At 37.6% G+C, this 18,477-nt stretch overlaps 1 protein-coding gene across 12 annotated transcripts in view; it reads left to right on the forward strand.

Moving 5' to 3' along the window:
- LDB2 (LIM domain binding 2) overlaps positions 1 to 18,477 on the forward strand; it is a 372,982-nt gene that overhangs the window by 270,435 nt on the left and 84,070 nt on the right. For all 12 annotated transcript variants that reach the window (XM_082728434.1, XM_082728443.1, XM_082728441.1 and 9 more), the window contains exon 3: positions 16,173 to 16,345. In XM_082728434.1, coding sequence (XP_082584560.1) covers positions 16,173 to 16,345 — 173 coding nt within the window. The remainder of the gene's footprint in view (positions 1 to 16,172; positions 16,346 to 18,477) is intronic.

Below are 18,477 nucleotides of genomic sequence, written 5' to 3' on the forward strand. Positions count from 1 at the left end.
CAGGCAGAGTGTCTCTGAATATGGTCTGGGAATCACTGACATTTAAAGCACCTGGGGTACTTGTTACAACTTCCAGACCTCGGCCTAATCCCAGTCCTACCAAAGAGGATGCTTTTGGGAATAAGACCTGGGGAACTTTAGCCCCACATGCTCCCAGGTGTAGTCTGTTGAGAACAACTGTAATGTGATAAATCCTATAACAGAGAATGTAAGTTGTCCATGGAATTTGCAGGAGATATACCTAACCAGCATGGCCTGTGGAGATCAGAGAAGGCTCCTGAGAAGAAGTACTTCCCAAGTTGGGAGTTGAAGAAGGGTAGAAGTTATCCAGAAAGAAAGAAAGGAAGGAAGAAGAATCAGAAAGAACGTCCGGCAAAAGAAAGCCAAAGAGATCATGGGAGAGTTTTCAAAACGTACGACCCTTAGTAAGTAAGGGGCTCCAGAAAATAGAGACCAGTGTGAGGCTTCCTTTATTTGTCATGCTTCCAGTGTAGTAGAACACAAAGTTTTCCTTGGCATCTTGATAAGCTATAGACGTTAGTCCCATTTCCTCTTCCTGTGCTTACTTTTTCCCAATAATGACAACACCATAGAAACCTGAATAGTTGTTTGGATATTTTGCAGGATCCAGAACTCAGATCTGGAATCATCCATGTGGTACTCTTAGGAAACGGAATCTCTGACCTCCTGCCAGTCACTCTGGCTACTACCAGTGAAATGGATGATTTCACATTTCCTATACAGAACCAAGGGTGTCCTGAGAAAGTGAAATTTCAAACACCTCCAAACTGATGGCCCATTTCTCCACTGGATGCTACACACTTCTTAATTTTATGTTTGTTCAGGATCCAGCTTACTGAGGTCAATTAAAGTCAGGAGGCGATGTCGGCTTGATTTAGTAAAATTGGATTCTTTGTCTGCCTTGGGTTTATCTCCTTGGGCTGGGTTGTCATTTGAATTTTATGTTTTTGTCCTTATTTCTTCCGACCATTTTTTTTTTCCCCCCTCAGGAAGGGTTTTCAGTGCTAGGCTCGCTCTATCTGTTTGCAAGGAAGGTGTTTGTTTCTATAAAGTGCCTGTCCCGTCTGATCTCCATCATCTTTATGGTCTTGCATTCTGTCACTGCGGCTCATGTCTGGCCGTGGTTTGTTATGTTTTGACAGGAGTTTGTTATAAAGCTGGGGATCACGTCTCCAGCTTTGCCTTTCAAACTTTCTTCTTTACGGTAGCCATAAACCTATGCTGCTAAAATGTTCCCTCTGAGGAGGGGGTGAAATTCTGATAACAAAGGCCCTGGGGGCAAGGAAAAAGAGGGACGGGAGAGCGAAATGGAGGGAGAAACATTTTGAAGAGATGTTAAAGTGCCCAGGTATGTACTAGCAGTCATCCAAATGCAAACAAAAAGAATACATACAAATTCCAAAGGTTTGAGAAGACAGTAAGAGAAAGGCGGGTGCAATGTACCGAGGTCAACCTGCCCTGCTGTTTTTAATGTTTGGAATCTTGGACTAGTAAGTGGAATTAGTCCTGGCTTTGCTGGAAAGGAAGACAGCATAGTATGTGGACCATGTGCTAACATCTGTACATCTTCTAGCCGCCATCTTGCAAATTCCTTTTTGAAAATGTTTAGAATCATCTTGGTTTCTGGTGTATAGATGGTGGAGTGTAGACAAGATTTCCATGATCCTTGATGTGGTGTCTGTATTTTAATCTTTGTTCTCCACCTCAGTAAGCAGTTATTGATACTTGGTGCATGCAATACCTTAACTGTGCATCCCCAGCTGGTCATCTATTGAGCAGAACTGTGTCCTAGGAGTTTGACTGACACTCAGTGTACTTTTTCTCAAGGTCAGTGTATCCTCAAGGTCATCTAGAAAGAAATGATTATTATCCCCATGGAACTAGCATGTGGCCAGCCACCTGGGTACATAATACATGCATAGTTATATGGGGGCGGGAGGTTATTGATAAAAAGGACAAGTGGATCCATTCCCATTAACTAAAACATGACTCCCTGTAACAGCAGAAGTGGGATTCGGCCCTGTTTTTCTGATTCCAAAGCCTGGGTTTCTTGCACTACTCCAGGTTGATTCCTCTCTAACCACCTAGTGAGTAAGGAAGTGGAAGAGAGCAGAGTCACCTCATTTACAGGGAAGTCTTTGACTTAAGCAGGCAGAAAGGTCTGTATTCCTGATTTCCCAGCCGTGGGAAATAGCAAAGGCACCATCTCTGACGTAGGAGATGCCTCCAAATCCCAAGAGCACCCACCACACAGCTCCAATGTGGAAGCAAGTTGCTCACTGAATGATTTCTGGTGGCCTTGTCCCCTGACCCAGCAGCTGCACTCATGCATAGGAGCTTGGCCAAGGAATCCTGTAGCCCTGACCCATCTCCTCCCTTCCCAACACTGCCCACCATTTTCCCCTCAATAACTCCCCGTACATGAAGTTGGCTCTTCTCCCTGCACCTCTGTTTGGGACCAGGCCTGCCCTTCTCTCCTTCCTTCTATTGGTCCTCTGTCTCCCATGCTTTCTTCTTCTCTTTCTAGATTTTATTCACAATGTATTGAGCATGCACTCAATACAAAGGTATGTTCCATGATATTTGATTCTTATGGCAAGTTAATAATAATAATGAGGATAAAATAACTACTATCCATTGCTTAATGTGCACCCATGCAAAGCCCAGTCTGCCAATAACTATTTGCTAAGTGCCTACTACATCCTTCACATCACTCTTGGTTCTGAGAATATAGCCAGGAGTAAGCAAGCTCACTTCTTTGAGCTTAAATTCTTACGAAGGTGCAGGTAACATACCAAAATAACATCACATGAGTAATGGTGATTATTATGAAGAAAAATTAATTAGGGTATTGGGATGGAGCTTAGCCAGAGGTGAGAGCATTTTGTGGATGACTCTAGGTGCTCTGTATGACCTTCCTGAGTCTGACACTGTTTTCATCCTCATTTGACAAAAGAGAAACCTGAGACCAGAGTAATTAAGCTATTTGCCCAAATTCCCACAGTGGCTATTGGTCGAAGCTCAGATTCAGGTCTAGGTGGGAGTGGCTCCAGCTCTACGCTCTTGACCCCTGGTCCTCTCCTGGGAGGAGGTCAGGCCTAGTAAGGTCTGGGAAGAGCAAAGCCAGAAGGATGCCTGGACCTTTTTATCAGTTCTTAATAGTGACAGAAGAGAAAGTAGAGAGCCAGAGGGAAGCCAGAGCCATGCCTGTGCAGATGCAGGGATCCCGCCTCTGGGGCACATGGTCCAGTAGATAATACGGCGCTACTTATCTCCTGGAAAGAGGGTCACCTTTCTTCCCAAAGGCAATGGAGTGCAGACAGAGGACATAACTGTCATATCATCTTAGGTAATGGAGCCACAGCCCTCTCATTGAAAGGAGATAAAGGGAGTTTCAGGGAAGGGACTGTCACACAGTGGTGGATTGGGATGGGAGTTCTTGATGTTGTTTGGCCCACGAGGAATGTGACCAGTGTGGGTAAGCACTGAGAACTAGGCTGGTGCCAAGTCTTGGGCAAACCAGACCCATTCCAGAACCCACAGAATGCCCAGGGGCTTCCTTCTTTTGCTTGAGTCCTACACTTTTCTGAAAATCTGCACACAGCATGTGAAACTCCAACAGCTGGCGCCCGCGCAGTTTTATCAAACTTAGGTGGGTGCGTTTTGGCTGTTAAGTCCTGCTGCCAGAAAGACTATGGAACATTTAATTTACTGTCAGAATGGTTGTTCCTTTTCTTGTAGACACAATCTGAGGGTCAGAGGCACAGCCCCTGGTGGACTTCTGTGGAATGTGAAGCTGACCCTCTTTTACTACTTCTAATTTCCAAGGATTTTTACTTCCCTGTAAAGTGCCCCTGGAATGCTGACTTGGTGTGCCTATGGAGTCAGTCTCTCTCTCTCTTTCTCCTTTTCCTTTCTTCCTTCCTTCCTTCCTTCCTTCCTTCCTTTTCTTTCTTTCTTTCTCTCCTCCTTCCTTCCTTTCTTTTCTTCCTTTCTCTCTCTCTCTTCCTTCCTCCCTTCCTTCCCTTCTCTCTCTTTTTTTAGAAAAGCATCTATTTTTTTTTATTAACTTCAAATGTTTATGAATTGTACACACAAAATAAGGGAGAAGCCCCTTCAAACTAACTAGTCTCCTCAGATAGGACGCTTTTTTTTTTCACCTGCAAAACACAAAATTAACCTTAATCCCAAAACAAATCTTTCAAAATGATTAGTCTCAACTCTTTAATTATCAGGATTTGAGCATTCAGATGTGAACACTCCAGATACGGGGCCCTAAAACCTTATTTTCTCCTTCTTGTGATTTTGATTCTCTGGCCCTAAACTCTGAAAGTGGCTTTGCCTCTGCATTAGAAACCCTCATGTGCACAGAACCAGCTTGAGTTTGGCAGACTGTCTCAATAGACATGCCAAGTCCACATTCATCCATGTGCCAAACATCTCTTAAGTAGCTATTTACATCATGAATGTGCTGTGGTACTGAAATGATCAGGGAGTGTTCCCTGCCTTCAGGGAACTGCAGTCACCGGAGGAAAGACAATGCATTGAGGATTCCAGTGCAGCGGGGTAACTCTCATGGACTATGCTGAGAAAAGTGGTGTGGGGTGATGACTTAGTCGTGCTTAGCAGAGCCAGACTCTGTGCTCAACCCAGAACACACACGATTGTGTTATGAGTACTTTTAGCAGCTCACTGAACTAGTGACTTGTCTATTCCCGTTTGACACATGAAGAAACTAGGATGTAAAAGAGCATAAATCATTTGTCCAAGATCACCCAGTGAATAACAGCACAGCCAGTAGATAAATCCAGAAGTTTCACTGTGGCATCCAAGTTTGTAATTGCTTGCTCAGCCAGAAGACACGGTGCTGGAGACGAGGCAGGAGGAGGCCTAGGACATAGGATGAAGCAGAAAAGGGGAGTCTAGGACCTGTGAGGCACAGGATGCTTCAGGGGCAAAGGTTTTGAGAAGACCAATGCAGGAAACATTGTGGAAGTAGGTGGGATTGAAGTGGAGTAAGAGAAAGGTGGTGAAGACAGCCAATTTGTTATTTTAATTCTGCAAACCTTTCCCTTGACTTCACAAATCCACTCAAAAGGTTATATTTTATTAGCTTCTATTTTGGTGACCACTTAACACCTTAGAGAGAACATCTTGTGCAATATCCAGCCCAGGGGGAAAGCCCCATTCTACCCAAGTCTGCTTCTCTCTACAGGGAAGAAATCATCTCTTGGCATTTGTTGCTAAAGGTTGCCAAGCTCTGCTTTCTATTAAGTTTGGAATCACACACATTTGTCTATTTCTCTGGCAACATTTCTCTAACTTCACTGAATTGTGCTGATATTAAAACACAAAAATGGAATGACATGTGGTGTCCCTGTGGGTTTAAGTTTGAGAAAGCCCAATAAATCATGTTGAAATAATTTCATAAGAATTGTTGACGTTTGGCACCTTTAAAAAATCAAAGAATGGAATCTTTCTCACTTCTCTTTCCTGGAGCCAATTTTTTCCTTTAGCTAAATGAATGGGTTTGGAGTGAAAAATTAAAAACAAACAAACAAACAAAAACAACTGCAAGCCATCTGAAAACATCAGATGTGGATGATTCATCCAGAGTAATAACCACACGAACTGGATAAACTACTTAATTTTACCATCGACATGTGGATAAAGCTTTGAGGACTTGAGGACTGCCACTGTCCATTTGTAAGGGACATGCTTTGTAACCTGAATGGCAAAAAAAAAAAAAAAAAAAAAAAAGGTAAAACTTCACAATATTCAGTGCTGGTGAAGTTGTGAGTAAAACATGTATTACTATCAGGGTCAACTGGTCACAGCACTTAGAAGGGTGATTGCTGGTAGCTGGTTAAATGAAATATGAACATATATGAATATATGTATGTGTATATGTATATCTGTATGTGATTATATATACACACATGTATGTATGTATGTATATATACGCATATATGTATGTATATCTTTTTCCCTTTTCATCATCTACCCTTTTAAAAAGGGTTGAAAAAATAATCCCTGTGTCTCTCACCAAGCGAATGTCTAAATAGCCTGGGAAAGAGTTGTACTCTGGAATACAATGCAGTGTTTAAAATCAATGAATTAACGTTAGAGCTCAAAAATATATATCACTGAATGAGAAACAACAAGTTCCTTATGGATGCATTTATTATGATAGCTTCTATGTAAAAGCACTCACAAAAAATGATGTCTTTTCTATGGGAACATATATATAGAGATAAGTGTATGATTTAAAAATCTAGAAGGCTACGTAACATACTAATAACAAAGGTAACCTAGGAAGGAGTGAAGGCACTGACATTGATGGGTACAGACTGCTCACGGAAACTTTGGACTTATTAGCAATTGTATTAGTTAACCCTAGCAACTTAGACAAATAAATCTTGAAATTTCAGTGGCTTAACGCAATAGAAAAACCCAGATGGGTCTTCCCAATATGTAGCAGCTGTCTTTCTGGTAGCAATTCAGGGACCCATATCTCCTCTCATCTTCTGGCTTGTCTATCCAGGAGGTTGCATGGATCCCTTGCTGAGTCTGCAGCATCTGATCGTCCGAGGTGGGGAAGAGTGTGCCAATTACACACAGAATGATTTTACTTGTCTGGACGTTAAATTTTCCCTCTCGATGTCTACTTGGTTGAAAAGAATTATAACAATGAAAATATCCATTGGACATTGATTACTGGGCATCACCCAACAGAAAGGGAGTTTAGAAAGCGAAGACTGGCTCTATGCCTAGACAAAGGTAGCAGATCTAGTAAACAGTGAGTTTCTGCAACAGCGATGTGTTAATTTTTGCATGTGTATCACTTATGTAATTTGAAAATTAATAAAAATTAAACTCAGGCATAAAAATAAAACCAGTGTTGGTTGATTACAATAAGCATTCTACTTTACCCCACCCTGGCTCATGTAGCTATGTGGCTTTACCTCTCTCCCTATCACATTCCTCTGCAGTAAAATGAGGGTATGGAATATAATTATGGATAACCTAATTACCTTTATTAAATAATTGTTAGTATTTTGTATTATATTTTTTCCACATACATTAAGTGCTATTCATAATCACTAATCAGGAGCTAATCAGTATCACCATGAGTTGAGTTCATTCCTACTCAAATCAGAGAAACATGCTAGGCATAGTCTTTGTTTTAATGGTATTTTTGAAATATGGAATTATCTAAGGGTACGTTTTAAAATATTCAGAAGCCCATTGGAATTAAAAAATGCTACTGGGAATCACCGGACTACACTTGAGGTCTTCATGGCTCTAACATTCCAATTTTATAGCTACAAGATAATGCCTTATAGAAAGCACCATTTGCATGGATATTTGTTAAAGGAATGAGTGAATCCATAAGTTGAATTTATGCAAAAGTTAATACAAAAATATATGTGGGTATGTGTGCACAAGAGAGCAAGCTTTATACTGAGTAAAAACATCATTCAATAACTGAAAATATATTAATAGATAGATTTCTGAGGGAAATTAGACCACCAATTCAGTAGTAGCTGAGAAGGCATTTGATCAAATTAAACATCCATCAGTATAAAAAAGAAGAAAATCATAAAAACAAAGATTGGAAGAATAATTTGATTTTTTTCCATTATAAGTAATGTGATCTGATCTCAAATCAGTGTATAGTACTTCCACTAATCCTAGAGGTGTTTCCTAAAATATTCAGGAGAAAAAAAAAAAAAAAAGAAAATCTACTACTTCATTCACTATTTAATACTTATTAGAAAGTAGGGGCACCTGGGTGGCTCAGTGGTTGAAGCCTCTGCCTTCGGCTCAGGTCATGATCTCAGGGTCCCGGGATCGAGCCCCGCATCAGGTTCTTTGCTCGACAGGGAGCCTGTTTCCCTCTCTTTCTACCTGCCTCTGACTACTTGTGATCTCTCTCTCTCTCTCTCTCTGTCAAATAAATAAATAAAATCTTAAAAAAAAAAAAAAAGATGAGAAAGTAATGATATAAATCTATTGGGGAAAAAAAGAAGGGAACAAAACTATCCATATTTGGGAATGAGAGATTTCTTCACCTAGAAAACTTGCAAAATTCTTCCAAAAATCTATTAAAATTAATAAGACCATTCTAATAAGTGTGTGTGTTGCAAATAGAAATATAATGAAAAGGTTGCATTATCCATTCAGTATAACTAAAATATTTAAGAATTATCTTAACAAGAAATGTTAGCTATTTGTATATACCAAACTATAGAATTATTTTGTGGTAGAGATATAGACTTAAATGGATAAACATTTCATGTTCCTTTGTGGGAAGACTGGGTATTTTAAAGATGCCAACTTTTTCTTAGTAAATCAAATTGAATTTAAATTAACCTCTTTCCAACCTTGGAGTCAGGGAGAAGGGAGAATTTGACAAAATTTTCATAAGGTTGGTCTTGAAGAAGATAATATTGTTATGAAAGTGTTGAAATAAAAATATACAGAGGACAGAAAAAATCTATCAGATGTAAACTGCATGCTGAAGTTTGGATAACTAAAAGAATAGTGTACTGTCTTGGGAAAAGTGAGACAAGTCTATGTAAAGGAGCTCATCCAGACAAGACTGTCTAAGGTACAAATATATAATATCTCGTCCAGGCAGTGGTCTAAATCATAGTAAATGTGTGATGCTCCTTAGTGCATGCTATTCCCTTGGCCCCCTTTGCCTGATTGATGTCTATTCATCCTTTAGTTTAGATCTTAACTCTATCACATTATTGACCTTGTACCCGTAGGGCATTAGTAACTAGAACATGGCCCAAAGGAAGTTGACTCCTTGGCTGGACCACAGGTCCTGCCCTATGCTTTGGATAAAGGAATAAAAGGGTTCTTCCCACAATGAAAATCACACATCTGAGAGAAATACCCTGTGGTATGGCTGACAGAATCAGAACCCATTATTACCTGAATATGCTGAAATAGTTGCTGAATTAAATGAGATGAAATGAGGCTTACCTGTAAGTTTCTACAATTTGATCAGATGCTCCTTAAGAGCAAGATGGGGTCTACCATGGTCATCATTATATCTCTAACATCTACACAAGGTGGTCCACTAAAGTGTTAGTCCAGTTATTAAAATGTTTGGTAGGTAGAAAATGGGAAAAAAAAACACCATTTAGATTTCTAAGAGGATCGCATATTTTTTATGGAGTTTTGGGATTTTGTTGGCAGGTGAATAATACATTTAAGAAAAACAGAATATAGGGAGCCTGCGTGGCTCAGTGGGTTAAGTGTCTGACTTTGGTTCATGTCATGATCTCAGTGTCCTGGGATTGAGACCTGCGAGAGTCTCCTAGCTCAGCAGCGGAGTCTGCTTGTCCATTTCCCTTGGTTCCTTCCCCTGCTTCTGCTTGTGCACTCTCTCTCTTCTCAAATAAATAAATAAAATATATTTTAAAAAGAAAACAGAATATGTTCATCAGATCTTATCCTTGGCTAAAATTTTCTAGTGAGATCTCATTGCACTAAGAATAAATTGCAAGCCAGTTGCCATGGCCTAGAAAGTTCCACATGATCTGGTCCTGCCTCTTTTTTTCTGAGCTCATCTGTTATCTCATTCTCCTGACTGTGCACCTGCCACACTGCCTTCTTTCTGATGCTATGACACACCAAGCTTATTTAACCCAAACTCATTCCTGTCCTATGGCTTTTGCTTTGTGCTGCTGCCCAAGCCTGGACCATTTTGTTCCCTGATCTTCACATGGCCCTATGGAATCAGAGAGCCATCTCCATTAACATGTCCTCACTACAGTCTTCCAGTCCAGCCCATCTAAACCAGCTTGCCCTCCCTCACACCAAGTCTTTTCTGCTTCTTCACTTACCTGCTGTTAGTGTCCAGCCCCTAGAACAATGCCTGGCCCGTAGTTGGTACTTAGTAAGCATCTATTACATGAATGAATCTTTGAAATAGTAAGAGAGGTAATCAGAAAGAAGATATTTAAATCAAATTGCTTTGGTTGAGAAAAGAAGTAAAAGGTGTTGGCATTAAAAGATATGTTAATAAAAGATTTCAAATGTCAACTTATGAAAGTAAAGTTTGACTTGCTTTCCCTTCAAAACAAAGGAATTTGCTTTGAACCGCTATCACCCCTATTTAATTTCAAACTGATTTATTTCCTTTGTTTTGGCTATTTATAATGGTTATTTACTATAAATGAAATCACCAGTATTGTTTAATTCATTACTAGAAGCATCTCCATTTACATGTTAGCATAATGTATTCACTGATTTCTGAATACACGTAAGTTTATTTTTAATGAATCTCTGTGTTTCTTATTTATCTCAGTTGTATTTCCATATGGATTTCTGAGGCACTGCAGCCTTAGAACAACTATATGAAACTACATAGATTCAGATAAGCAATTTGTCCTTATCACATTTACAAAAAAAGTTTTAAAAACTATAGTAATTGATGATTTTATTATAGTTAAACTTTGCCTAATTAAAAACACAAATGTGTGGTTGCATGGTTTTCTCTTTCCAAAGAGGAAAAAAATCATTAGTTAAGTAATTGTCAAGCATAAGTGACACTAAAACTAATACATCCTCTTATTCCACATTTTAATTACTGTCCTCAACCCTTTTCCTTTTTTTTTTTTTAAAGTGAATTGTCTTTGAAAGATAAAAATTACAGGCATTTAGAATAGTAAATGATCTCCCCAAATCAGAAAGTCTTAATGTTAGACAGTATTTTCTCACAGGACTTGGAGAACTTCAGAGCACTTAATATCTGCACATTAGAACTGCAGTTTGGCAAAGGTATTGACACCTAACAAACTATCAAAGAATTAGAGAGTCTCAAGATGAGAAGTAATTGCTATGTTGATTTGCCTATAAGTGTTCAAGTATGTATGTTTCACCATAACCTCATCAGGTTTTTGTTTTAATCTTTTCATTATTATTTTATTTGGTCCTTTGATTTCTGGTTTGAACATTTTCCCATATGATTATTTCTACTGATAACCTCTTTCATGTGCACTACCTATATACATTCTTAAGAGTTTAAAAAAAGCGTATCATGATGATTAATAGAGATGAAACGCTCAAAACAACAGATGCACAGTAGTTTATAACTTCTCAATGGTTAAGAGTTCTCAGTTTGTACCATTTGGTTTCTAAATGGGGGGAAATTAGCTAATATCTTCAAGTATCCTGTAGATATCCTAACATCCACAGTATCACTTATGAGAAAAGATGTGTTAGAGACTGCTCCCCAGAACCAGCAGCCAATCAACTCCAATAGCAAAAACTTCTGGAGAATGGGGTCAAAGGTTGGGAACAAAACAGAACAACAATAAAAACCTCTCAAGGAACTGGAATTTAGAGCTTAATATCTAAATTAGCTATGAGTAAATTTTTAGCTATCTCTAAATGTTTACCTACAATGTAGAGTATTATTTAGACTTTCTTTATACACATTTCAGGCTCCTGAATAATTTAATCTATCATTTTTTTGTCTTTTGTAAGAGTATAGTTAAATTATATATGTTGTATCAAACCTTCCTATATTTCACTCATAGAAAATCTTCTTGTAGTATCATGCTCACCATATTTCTTTTTCCCAACTTTTGGAACTTTGACCTAAATGTGTAAGAAAAATTGAATTTCTTTTATAATCTACTGTAGTCTTAATCTCTATACAAGAATACTTGAAGATGTAATCCTTTCCGTGGGAGTACAATGTCGATTTAGGTATGTCAATATTTAAATTATTTTTAATTCCAAGAATTAAAGTATAAATGTAAAGTGTAAGTGTAGCATATGAATATGACTATAAAATTTGAATAGATTCAGATTTGGTGTGCCTGATGAGTTATGGGACCACCATATCTAGCTCTGAAGCATTCACTGATTTAAAGTCATGTCTATTAGGCTGTGCAGTGCGGCTGCATGATTTACTAAATTAAAAGGACATTTTAATCTTCTCAGTGCTTCAAAAATAATAAAGATGTGCATTGAAATCGGAATTCAGAAGAAACTGGCAAAGAGTTCAAAAATCACAAATTTGGTTTTTTTTAAACTTATTCCATCGTATTATAGATACTTACATATTTGCTAACTCTCTTGTTAGAAGAAAGTGGAAGACAGGGACAAAAATCTATTTTTCTCATTCTGGCACCTACCAAGGAGCTTTACGCCTACTCTGAACTCAGTGAATGTTTATAGAAGAAATCAATGAATGAGTTATAGAGTGATTTCCTCAAGCACAAGTGATGTTTTTTCTTCTGGTTATTTGTCCCTTTCACTGCACATTATCTATATACTGCTTGTCATGTGTGTGTTATATTTTGTATATACTCCCTTGTAGAACAAAAACTGTGGAATAATGGTGCCCAAAGACATCCAGTACTAATCCTTGGCAACTGTGAATATGTTAATTTGGGATGGTAGATTATCCGGATTATTTGGGTGAGTCCAATGCAATCACAAGGGTCCTAAAAAGTGGAAGGGGGAGGCAGACATGGAAAACTCCAACCACTATTGCTGGTGGATGATGTAGGAAAGTGACATAGCCAAGGAAAGCAGCCAGCTCCTAGATCTTTGAAAAACAAACAAACAAACAAACAAGAAAACATGTTCTCCTCTAGAGCCTTTAGAAAAGAACACAGCCCTACTGACACCTTGATATTAGCTCAGCAAGACCCACGTCAGATTGTCAGGAACTATGAGATAATCAATAAAGAGAGTTTAAGCCATTAAGTTTGTAGTAATTTGTTACAGCAGGTATAGAAGATGAATACAGCTACTGACACAGGATGTTGCACAAAAAGACTCAGCTATCTCTTATAGTTAATTTTTTCCTCATCACTTCCTTTTTCTTTTACATTAGCGTTTGTTACCCCATCCATGCTCCAGTGCAGTGGGACAGCATTAAACAGGGTTCATCTGTTTACAAATGACAGAAAGCTAACACAAACTCACTTAAGCAAAAGAAGCAGGAGGTACACGTATCACAGAAGCAGGACCTCCAAGGGATGGAACTGGGTTTCAGTCCTAAGAGGTACCAAAACAGTCCACAAAGACTTTCTGTCTCTCTAATCTGCTTTCCTTTCTATGCAAGTTTCTGTGTTTCTATAATACATATTTTTATTGGCAAGACTGCCCTCTTTGTCTTTCAAGAGAGGATTCTAATTTGCCCATCTTTATAGCTTAGGAGGTTGAGAGGTGCTGTGATTTTCCATTGTTACATTAAAAACTTATAAGCTAAACGTACAAACATTTAATTTATTTACTCGTTGTTCTACAATTTGGGCAAAACTATAGGGGACAGCTTATATCCACTTCACGTGATACCAGCCTGAGGCAGCTAATTGGAGTTTAAGGATTCCCTTCCAAGATGACCTCACTCATGCAGGTTGGCACTGGCTGTTTGCTGGTAGCTCACTGGGGTTGTCAGCCCGAAGACTCAAGTCTTCATGTGCCTGCCTCAGTTGGTTGGGCTTCTCATAGTATAGCAGTCTTAGAGTAGTTGAACTTCGTACATAGTCACTGACTTCTCACCCAGGTGCAAAGTAGAAGCTTCTCTATGCCGTTTTTTGTTTTGTTTTGTTTTTTTTAAGATTTTGTTTATTTGATAGAGACACAGCGAGAGTGAGAGCACAAAGAGGGGGAGTGGGAGAGGGAGAAGCAGGCTTCCTGCGGAGCAGGAAGCCAGATGCAGGGCTCAATCCCAGGACCCTGGGATCATGACCTAAGCCTAAGGAAGATGCTCAATGACTGAGCCACCCAGGCGCCCCACTAAGCCTTTTTAAGATTTAGCCCAAAACTGACACAAGGTCACTTGTGTCCCATTCTATTGATTAAAATGGATCAAGAGCCCAGTCCAGATTTGAGGAGAGGAGACTACATCCACAAAGGTGTGAATGCAATTGTCCTGGTTCATTGGGACCACCGGTAGCAGTCTACCACAGTGGATAATGGAGTTTTGTGAATGATGCTCCACGCAAGACCATGGGGGAAATATATTGTTCCCATAAAGAAAAGGGGCTGAACACAAACCTCAGGAATCCCTAACAATCAGTTTCAAGAATGTTAAAAAATACTAAATAAAGCAAAGCTACATTTCCCTCTAAGTATATTTATTATATAGTTTGTACATTTTCTGGAGTTCGAGAGGTAATTAAAAATTGAGGTTTAAAGTTAAGAAGTTGCAACCTTTATCCCTATTCAATTTTTTTTATTCTGTGAATGAAAATGATGATAATATATAGTAGGTATTACTACAAAGGAATTGAAATGGTGCAGGATTCATGATAAATAAGCTATAATGTGGCTAATCCAGTGGTGTTTATTTGCAGTAACCTTTTTAATGTGACAATTCCTTGGATATTGTAGTGAAATATTTTCATCTACATTTTTATGGTTTGTATTTATTCTCCACAGTACAGATCCCCAAATGTCAAATTACTAGAGCTGTTTTATGGAAATTAGTTTTAGGTTAGACTATTTGAAATGCATTAAATTAATTTTATCTGTTTAGCAAAGTACAATAAGGTTTTTCGCATTAACAAAGTTTTCCTTATAATTTCAGCTGTGTGTATGTTTAAAGACATGGTGGACTCAAATCACTCTTGTTTGAATTTCATATTTAGCAAATGAACATGCGCTGTTGAGGATTAAGCAGTGTTTGGAAAATGTATGTGTGAGGATTATTTAGAATGGAATTGCCAAAAATCCTGGAATATTTAATACACACTTGTTGATTGATTTTACTGCAATAAATACAAAGCAATAACAACTATATAAATTATTCAGAGACCAGTCATCCACAGCAGGATTCTTTAGAGATTACTTCAGAAAACAGTTTGGCAGGATATTCTTTTTATAGTTTTTTTTTCCCCCCAAATCCATGTACAAAAGAGATATAGATCCATATGGAATGGATTAACATTGATTCTTTTAAAATGAAATTAAACATTTTAAAACATTCAAGTGAAGATTGTATGATCTTTCCTACTAAAGCTCTCTTTGGTAATTTATTTATCTTAAATATTATTTTTGTCTTTCAGGAGGCATTATATAGTGAATGTAAGAGATTTATTAAAAACCTTGCATCGCTTGAGAGTGCTTTAGTACTTTGCCTCAAAATCTGCACATAGGCAAAATTCCTGATATTATGAGTTGGGATTTTCAGTTTAAGAGGATTTAAAATCTCTGCTAAAGCAAGGGCTTGTTAGGTGTTTCTAAGCATCATATATCAGAGAGACCCAGCTACTTACCAATCATGCAAACTAAAATAGGGCAGGGCAGACACATGGAATCAAAGAGACCAATTTAGACCAAGTAGAAGGTATCAAGTTATCTTAAAATTGGTCTTTTGTTCTAGAAAGATATCCAGCTCCAGAAGCAAATAGAATAATCAGTATTTACGCAGATATGAACCTTTTTGTATATGCGGATTCTCAATCATTAAAGCAGTTGGAGACAGTGTTGAAAAGAGTAAATGTTTGCAGATTTGGAGGAAGAGACTTTAATTATCTACTTATTATAAGTCATGTGACTTTGATACAGTCTTAATGACCTTTTTTTGACATAATAATCCTTTTAGTTTCCAGTTCCCCACTACCTTGAAGTTGTTCTGAAGATTCAGTGAAAGAATCCCAAAATACTTAATACACTGCAAAGCATTACATTATCAAAATTTACATTATGACTACTATTACTAATAATACATGATTGGATGATTGGCTTATAAACAATTCACTGCAAAATCCGATTCGATTGGATATTTTATTTTTTTAAAAAATATCTTCATTTAGAGGATACTTAGGAGATTCAAAATGGTCATTGTTTTTGTTCCTGTTATTTTTGATGCTGTGGTTGTTGTTCCTGTTAGTTTTAAAGTACCAACCTTTACATTATTAACTTTCAATTAATACAAAATCTGTAGAGACGAATGTACAAATTTTTACTGAACAGTTGGGGATTTTATTTCACTAACTGCAACTCAGAAGGGTCATGGCTGTTTACAAAAGAAAGAAATTTACCTCCTTGTATGATTGGTTTCTTGAAATGATTTGTATCCAGTTAGAAGTCTGGCAATGGTGTGGGTTGAGTGGGACCACTGGATTCTTTTGTTAATGGTTTATTTCTCTGTGTTTCTTTCCCAGCTATTGGCAGGACCCTTATCCCTCGTTACTTTAGCACTGTGTTTGAAGGAGGGGTTACCGACCTGTATTACATCCTCAAACACTCGAAAGAGTCATACCACAACTCATCCATCACAGTGGACTGCGACCAGTGTGCTATGGTCACCCAGCATGGGAAGCCCATGTTTACCAAGGTACAGGACATACTCAGCAACATGGCTTGTGCTTCTGTGGGTATACTGAAGGACAATAATTATGCTTTTCTCCTGGAACTTGAGCTGATTTCTTACATCTCAGACACTGTCAGTGCTATGAGATAATCTCTTTTATTTGTGACATGGCTAGATGCTTGGTGAACATTGTTCTAAGATGTGTGCATGTGATGCAGTGCAAATATGATATACCCGCAAAATTAAGAGACACAGGTTGCTAAACAAATAATCTTCTACATCTAAAAGAACATTCTCCCATTGTTGTGTGGTCAGTAATTGTGTTTTGTTTTTCTTAAAATTAAATACTTTTTAAAGCTAAGTTCAAATGTTAATAACGGGAAAAAAGGCAACTAACTACAACTCAACTAATTGCAATCTTTAAGGAGCATGAAAACATAAAAATATGTAACTAGGGAATTCAGAGTTTAAAATTTGTTTCCCCAAATTCTGAGAAGTTCTGTGGTTGGTCAGTCAGCAAGTGAGCACAGAAGAGTCAGAAGTTGGTTGTGAGAAAATGAGAAACACAGGGGAGGGTGTTGGGTGGAGGACTGGGTAACATGATCTTTGAGGCACAATTTGAAGGATGTGAAGTGAAAGAAAATGTCTTCTATACTTTCTACACCTATGACCTTTCCCATCCACAGACAATCAACATGGAGGAATACTCCTTCCAGGCAAAGACCTGTCTGGAACACTACAGAAAATTTTTTTATGTCCTCTCCTAAGTAGCAAAATTAGTAAGAACAAATATGTAGCCAGAGAATCTGACAAACAGAAGTTTACTTGAATGAACACTAGTTAGTGTATTGTGATGAAGACTCAGTGTGAAACTAATCTGTAATATTAATGACAGCAGCTATCTCTTTTAGTTGAAAACACACACGACAATCCTCTCTTTATAGTTGAGAACTTGAATTATCAGGGTTAATTGCAAAAGCCCAAATTACAAGACTGAAGATATGTTTGTTACTTATGCACAGTTTTGTATGCACACATATAAAAATAAAATGTTTATCATTTAAAGTATCCATTGATCTTGTTGGTGCAGCTTCATCTTCCTGGTTGCTCAAGAGGATATATTAAAAAAAAAAAAAAAAAAGGCAAAGGAAATGGTGAAAAAATGCAAAAACAAATCATCAAATGTCATTGATTTCATGGTATCTTAATTTTGTCAATAGACATTTTAAATGTGGGGCAGAAGTTGGGTTTTTCTCTTTTTTCCTTTTATTATATAATTTATTATAAAATATTGTATTAGTGTGTTTATATAAAATATTTTATATACAGTTGAATGGAAAGGAAGGTTGCCAATTAGGCACAAAGAATATTCATTCCCACTGTATGTAGATATTCATGCTGGGAAGAGAGTTTTGTTACATGGAAAGGAATGATCACCTGGATGATGGTTTAATCTGCGCATGTCTCACTTCATTTTGGAGATGTAAAATATTTGCATAATCTTGTATCTCAGTTGGATAACACCACCTATTTCAAAAGTTAGGAAGTTAGAGACCCAGAGAAAGGATTTCTCTTCTAGCTCATTATTCGGTTTTTATTTGTTTGTTTTGCTTTTGTCTAGGCTTAGCATTATGTTTAGGTAATCAAGAAAAACATGCCAATTCCTTATGCTTTATGGGAAAAAAGAAATCCATGAGAATTAAATAAAATGGCTATAATGAAGAAGCTACTTCCAAAGCCTAGAGCCATTGAAAATAAAAATGCATTTTTGCAGCATCCCTTTTATAAAGCAAAAAATATTTTATATAAACACACTAATATAATATTTTATAATAAATTATATAATAATAACTAATTTTAAAATAACATGTGTAACATTTTATATACATGTAAAATGTATAATAAAAGATAGTCCTTTATATTTTTTCAATTTCTTTCATTTCAGGCCACAACTTTTTTGTAAATGAGCATAGTCCACTGCTCTGAAGATAAAATGATATATATTCAGGATGGGTTTTAAATTTTTTTTAAAAACCCCATTCTTCTGATGAAGTACCTTTTTTCACTCAAATCAAGAAGCTAAGGTTTCCCTTGGTTGCAGTTTTTCCTCACCCAGGAATGCTTCCCTCTCAGATGGCCATGGGGAAGACCAGAAC

The sequence above is a fragment of the Mustela nivalis genome (genome assembly GCF_964662115.1).
Source record: "Mustela nivalis genome assembly, chromosome: 4".
Taxonomy (NCBI): domain Eukaryota; kingdom Metazoa; phylum Chordata; class Mammalia; order Carnivora; family Mustelidae; genus Mustela; species Mustela nivalis.